The sequence below is a fragment of the Etheostoma cragini genome, chromosome 10, assembly GCF_013103735.1.
Source record: "Etheostoma cragini isolate CJK2018 chromosome 10, CSU_Ecrag_1.0, whole genome shotgun sequence".
Lineage (NCBI taxonomy): Eukaryota > Metazoa > Chordata > Actinopteri > Perciformes > Percidae > Etheostoma > Etheostoma cragini.
In genome coordinates this window covers 10,744,175-10,750,534 of record NC_048416.1, presented here as the reverse complement: position 1 = coordinate 10,750,534, position 6,360 = coordinate 10,744,175, and the positions used below count along the sequence as shown (strand labels likewise).

General features: G+C 41.3%; 1 protein-coding gene across 2 annotated transcripts in view; it reads left to right on the top strand.

The window, feature by feature from the left end:
* LOC117951514 (F-BAR and double SH3 domains protein 1-like) overlaps positions 1 to 6,106 on the top strand; it is a 16,520-nt gene extending 10,414 nt beyond the window's left edge. The window contains exons 13-21 of one of the 2 annotated variants that reach the window (XM_034883260.1): positions 858 to 1,013; positions 1,305 to 1,433; positions 2,754 to 2,837; positions 3,436 to 3,580; positions 3,983 to 4,083; positions 4,885 to 4,989; positions 5,151 to 5,301; positions 5,413 to 5,468; positions 5,648 to 6,106. In XM_034883260.1, coding sequence (XP_034739151.1) covers positions 858 to 1,013; positions 1,305 to 1,433; positions 2,754 to 2,837; positions 3,436 to 3,580; positions 3,983 to 4,083; positions 4,885 to 4,989; positions 5,151 to 5,301; positions 5,413 to 5,468; positions 5,648 to 5,704 — 984 coding nt within the window. In that variant the 3' untranslated portion in view covers positions 5,705 to 6,106. Of the gene's footprint in view, positions 1 to 857; positions 1,014 to 1,304; positions 1,434 to 2,753; positions 2,838 to 3,435; positions 3,581 to 3,976; positions 4,084 to 4,884; positions 4,990 to 5,150; positions 5,302 to 5,412; positions 5,469 to 5,647 lie in introns of both variants that reach the window. The other variant, XM_034883259.1, reaches the window with a different exon arrangement.
* Positions 6,107 to 6,360: the final 254 nt, after the last annotated feature.

The window sequence follows — 6,360 nt, the reverse complement described above, 5'->3', positions numbered from 1 at the left end:
GGCTGCAAAAGAAGGAGGCAAAAAGATAGTTTGCTCTGTTTCAGCCATTGTAGGGAGAATGCAAACATGGAGACAGAGATCCTTACTTTATACTTATGTGTAGAGTACTATAAATGGAAAGACCTGTAAAAGTATGTGAGCTATGCAGACTTGTGTAATGAGAAAATTACATTCTAATAATGATTTTCTACTTTTGCCTCTTCATGGTTGATTCTTACATTTTAAAATGAACAGGGCAGCTTGAAATCTTTTGTGTGACTTTTGTTTTACGTATGTGACTAGATAAGCTACAAGGTCACCATAAACTATCTCTCCCTGTACATTCTTTCTCTTCTTGGCAGTAGAGATAAATGGGATTTGTATCCTCGTGCAGACGGGAAGACGCAAAGTGGCACCAGTCTGTGTCCTGTGTTTAGAGTGTCTATCAGAAATGCCGAGTCATGTTGAAGTGGTGCTCCTTACAATGTGGGATGTATATAAGCCATTTATTTTTTCTACCACGTAGAAGACTTTTCCACATTGTGCTGCTTTGTTGTTATTGTTATTCCTATATCTGCAGGTATAAATAAAATACAAAGTCCAAACTTGGTTTCAGTTCTCAACTCTCTTATTTTTTTTCACTCTCAAAAGCACTCTGCTGCAACAGAAACTTCCACAACACCTGTCACATTGTCAATGACTTTTCCCAGAGTATTTTTGGATCTTACTTGTTTTCTTGTGATGCCTATCAGATCCAAATAAAAGCACTTGCAAAATCATGATTTAATATTTGAATCCATTGACAGCCCTAATAATTGTGTGTGTGTGTGTATGTGTTTTTGTGTGTGTGTGTGTGTGTGTGTGTGTGTGTGTCTCAGCTCAGCAGGGTCAAGGCAGAAGCCCGCCTGGCTCTGTTGTCAGAAAGTGTCACAGGAATTGAACTGTGGCTTCACAATGCCATGGACCAGGCAGAGGAGGAGCTAGAGAGAGAGAGGCGCCTCAGTGAACAGAGGAAGTCTACTGAGGACTATTCAGTACGTACACACGCACGCACACACACACACACACACACACACACCGTTGTCAGGGAGCACATTGAATGAATTGTTAAATGTTGCTTAAATGTTTTTACAATCATTCCCTAAAATATCCAAGCAAGTCTGCTTGGTTGCACCATTCACACTTTATTCAAAACCTGACATTTTCAGCATGTAGCTCGAAGGTTGTTGTTTTTCATAGACGAGAACAGAGTTCGAGAATGGAAACACACAGAGTGTGTCGGATGTCAGGCTTTGTTGTTTATTGTGTGTGTGTGTTTTTTTCAGGAGGATGAGTTTGAGCTGACTGACTTTGAGGACTACGATGATGAGAACGGAGACATCTTTTCAGATCCAGTGTCAGCATCTGGAGTGTGTATTTACCCTGCAGCATGCAGAGTTATCTACAGCTTTCAGGTAGAGATCCCAGAAATGTACACTTGTACAGTTTAGCGGTGGTTTGGATTTATTTTACCTGCATAAAACCACCTTCTATAAACTTGTAGTCAGGGCTTCACATATGATAAGATACAACAAAATATTGTTTGCATTGTGTGTAACGAAGAACAGCAACTTTTCATGACAAGGCTCCACATCAAACAACGCACTAATGTTTTCCTATGGTCTAAGACAGTCCAAAAATATTATAAAACAACAAAACCTCTCTCCCCAATCCCAAAACTACAGTGTTAAATTCAAATTCCCAATATATAAAACATATTTTCTGTTTCCCAACTGAGAATACGCCAATAAAAAACACTTAAACACGAATATAACAAAATCCGTCTCCCATTCATTGCCTACGGAGCAGCTCCCCTGTGGAGGTGGCCATGGATCAGCTGCAGGGGATCATTAGAGCAGTGCCAGGTGAGTTACCTGACACAGCTGGCACAGCTAACAACACTCTCTCTTTAAATGTGTGGTATAAAGTGGGAGTCTTACAAGCTGTGAGCAAAGCAACGGGGCAGAAACTGTCAGAAACCGTGTCAACTTATGTTGAAAGTGCGCACAGTTGTGAATAAATCCTGTTGTTAGGGGTGGCTGTGGTCTGTGCTGAGGGTGACCCACGGTGGCAGCCACACCTGCTACATTCACACTTCTTATGAGTTTAAGACTTGCTTCTCTGTTTCTGGCCCTGTAAGAGAGCAGCTCACGTTCAAAAATACTGATTAATTGAGCTGTCCTTAGGCCATTCAAATAACAAATTTGTTAATTTAGGCCTTGCTCTTTAAAACTCATTTTATACTTCCTCCATGCTTTTTAATGAAACCAAACCACACACTTATCAAATTAGTCAACATGATTACTTGACTCCTCTCTCATGTGGTCATGACAATATGGGGAAGTGAAGTGAAGTGACAGCCCAGAACATGTTGAGAAACACTGTTACACAAACCAACAACGCGGAAGAGGAAGGAGTCCAAATCACCATCTGCCAGTGTTAAATGCTGCTTGGTATTTTAAGTTGTCTTAATAAATTTTGAATTTTAGAAAAATTTAATCTGAAGTTAGTTAAAGAATGTAGAAGGCCATGCTTGTCCAACTCAGAAGTTTATCTGAAATTAGTGGAACCTGTTGGTTAATTTAGAAAAGATTCAGAATCTTGTGTTTTGAGAAAATCTTGACAGAAAACTACAAATGTGACTGCAAATGTACTCAACAAAGTGTTAAAGCATTTGTATATAGTACTGCAGTTGGATAATGTTCATGATGACAGAAGCATGTTACTTCCTGTAGGCTAGCCAGTCAGATGAGCTGTCAATCATGGAAGGGGAGGAGCTTCAAGTGATTGAGGATGGAGACATGGAGGACTGGCTGAAGGTACCGTCTGGTTACATTGTAACCTTAGTTCTATATATCCGTCCACTGGTTATGACTGCATACATACAGGGAATGATCAATGATACAGACACACTAGCTGCCCCAGCCATGACCTACATATAACATTTTATTCTTTTTAAACTTTACATCGGCAAATAGAATCCTAATTCCTACACACTGCTCTTCAAAGGCTGCATGTGAGGAGACAGTGTAAACATTAGAAGGAGTTGGACTGTGAGAAATTGGCTGGTTCACAATAAATCTTTAGACCTTTGCACATTGGTGATATTGGTGTCAATTCTATTTTGTTTAAAGTGTCAGACAAAAATGATCACAGGGCACTTTACAGACAGAGTAGGTAATCTATAATATATATACAGTATATATACATATTTTGTCCTTTGTCCTCAAGAAAGGCCAATGCCGAGAAAAACAAATGATCATTCCCCAGACATATGGAATGTGTAACAGAGTGGAGAGAAAGTCCCAATCTTGCTGCTCTGCTGTGTGTTGACATATCAGAACATGATAATCCTTAACTGGATAAGTATATACAATACAGTGTCATATCTGTGTATCTCTATATGTCTCTGTCCAGGTGTGTAACTCGTGTGGCCAGGTGGGCTATGTTCCTGAGCGTTATGTGCAGTTTCTGTGTCTACCAGCAGAGGATGTCACTCAGCTCGACACTTCTTTCAGCTCCACCTCGTCTAATGAGAATAAAGACAGGGAAGGGAGCAGAGGTCAGTCGCGTGTGTGTGTGTTACACACACACACACTTACTTACAGTTCCGCAAGTAGCACACAGGCACCCATGTGCTCGAATGTCTCATCAGTTAGGAATGACAACTTGTAGAAAGCTAATGGTTAGATGGCAACAATGGTTTTCATCAGTGCTAGTGCTGTTAGCTATGGTTAGCGATTTCGGTGGTCAGGAAGTGAGAAATAAGTTTAATGTGTGCATTTTTTCTATATTCAGCCCTTAATCGGATGCTGGCTCAATTGGCACTTAGTCATAAAAGCTTTGAGAATCTCTGATGTAATGTGTCTGCACAAGGATTAATAATGTGTGTGTGTGTGTGTGTGTGTGTGTGTATGTGTGTTTGTGTGTGTGTGTACCTGTGTCCTTGTGAACGCAGTGTCAGGTGTAGCCAGAGCTCTGTATTCCTACCAGGCCCAGAGTGCAGAAGAGCTTTCCTTCCAGGAGGGGGCCCTCATTCAGCTGATCCGCTGTCGACATGCAGAGGTGTGTGTCATCTGCACCAACAAAGGGACTGAAACCTCAGAGACATGTGCTCTTTTGACAACTGCGTTTGAAGGACACACCAAATATTTGTAGACAATCCATGGTGCGCCGGTAAATTGTACAATTGTAAATTAACTTGTGAAGCAACAGTGAACTGTCAGGTTCTGCTGTCAGGGTTAGTGGGGGCAGAAGTACGCTGATCTCAGTCGAGGGGTCTCCTTATAACTAGGGGTGTGAATCTCCACTGTGCTCACGATTTCATTCAACTACAAATATCCTGTCAACGATTCTATCCGATACGATATCACCATGCATCACGATGCGTGATGCATCAACTCAACATTATTACACGTATGCAAGGCAACGCGGGTTCCAGTACCAGCTGAGCTGGGAACCCTATTGTACCTCTAAAAATCATTAATTTCCTGAGGTAAAAGTGACTCTGCAGCCTTACCCATACAAGTTGCTCAAGTAACATTTTCAGGCATGGCAGAGAGTGTCACACATACCTTGGAATGGACAAAAAAGCCACATAGGCACTAGCAGCGGGTGCTATACATTTTTTTTACTTTAGCCCCATAACTAAAGCGTACATCATACACTCAAAAAAAAGTATACAAAAGTATTACAACAGAGTCAATTCAAATCAGTAATAAAGACAATGAGATGTGAATGAAAGATCTTTAATAAGCTATTATGTGATTAGATTATTTTGTGGAAGGACGAGATGGATTTATGAAGGCAGTGCTGGGATTGTTCATATGTTGAACCTTTTTATCTCTATCTCACTGTGTGTTCCAGGTGGACGATGGGTTTTGGGAGGGAGAGTTGAATGGACGGATCGGTGTCTTCCCCTCGTTGGTTGTAGAGCTGGTCCATGATGAAGTGGTGGAGAAGGAGAAGGAGGTGATGGCCCTGTGATCTCTGTATGCTTTTATAAATAAATCCTGTAAATCATGACTTTTTGGAAAGCTTTATCCCTCTGACATCTACCCATCTCCTCTTACTGTTTATTTTTTTTTATTTCTAATTGACTTTTTTACCCTGTGGTATTTATATTTCCCCAGCCTCACCCCACCCCAAGTATGCCTCCCATATCTTCCTCCAGCCCAATCTCTTCCAACTCTGGCTGTAGTGCAGCACGCAGTGCTACCCCTTCCAGTGGTGTAGATGATAGACAGCAGCTCTGTCCTCCGAGGCTCACAGACAACACAAAAGGTGAGTGATGTCAAACTTTACCCGAGCTGGAGCAGAGCTTTTGTCTGCTCCTGTTCTAATGTCAGTGTGTTGAGATGGTAATGGGTGTCAGTGTTTGTGTTGTCCCATCAGAGACTGCAGGCAGCAGCCACAATTCTCCAGACGTCTCCAGCAGCCGACTAAGACCAGTATGTGCCCTTTAAAACGAAGATTGTTCTCTGTATTTATGAAGTTTAGGAATAACAGCATGCCAACGAACAAACTGGACAGATGAGGAATGGTGAATGCTAATTATAATTTTAGAAATTATGTTTGAGTGATCCAGTGATAATTGAAACATCTCTATTGTCCATCTGTCCTAATCTAGTGTCGAGCGCCTCCTCCTCCTCCTCCTCCAACACAGAAGCCTTCCCCTCAGCCTTGAGACAAAGTCTGGACTCCCCGCCAATGCTCACAACATTACACCATGTGGAAGGATTGGTCAATGTAGTTGTAAGGTGACTTGAACTTACAGGAGAGAGTATAATTAAGCAGTATCACACAAGGGATGCGTTACAGCAGGCCAGTTACTTAGTTTCATGTACATATATTTCTATGTATATCTAGATATCACGTACATGTAGCTCTGTGTTTTATTGTACCTGTGTTGTGTGCATTACTTGGAAATGTATGCAGGGTCCAAAATTAGCACCATCTACCAGCCAATTTCTGGAAAAAATGCATGTGGCTGGTAGATTTGCTTCACTCACCAGCCAAAAAAAACAATGGCAACCAATTGAGTGGCTGGTAGAATTTCAACATTCACTAGCCCTTTTGGCTTTTGGACCTTGTCTGTATGTATCATGTACATGGGTCTCTATGTATCATGTATCTCTATGTATCATGTATCATGCATCTGGATGTAGTATGTGTAAGTGTGTTTAATGTAAATGTATCTGTTGTATCACTTAACAGCTGATCACACAGTAACGGGACGTCGCTCCATCGTTTCCTGCTCTCCAAACTGTATTCAGCCATCTCTTTAACAGAATGAACATCCATGTTTGTGTTTTATAGTTTGTTAGCAGCGGCTCACTTTAT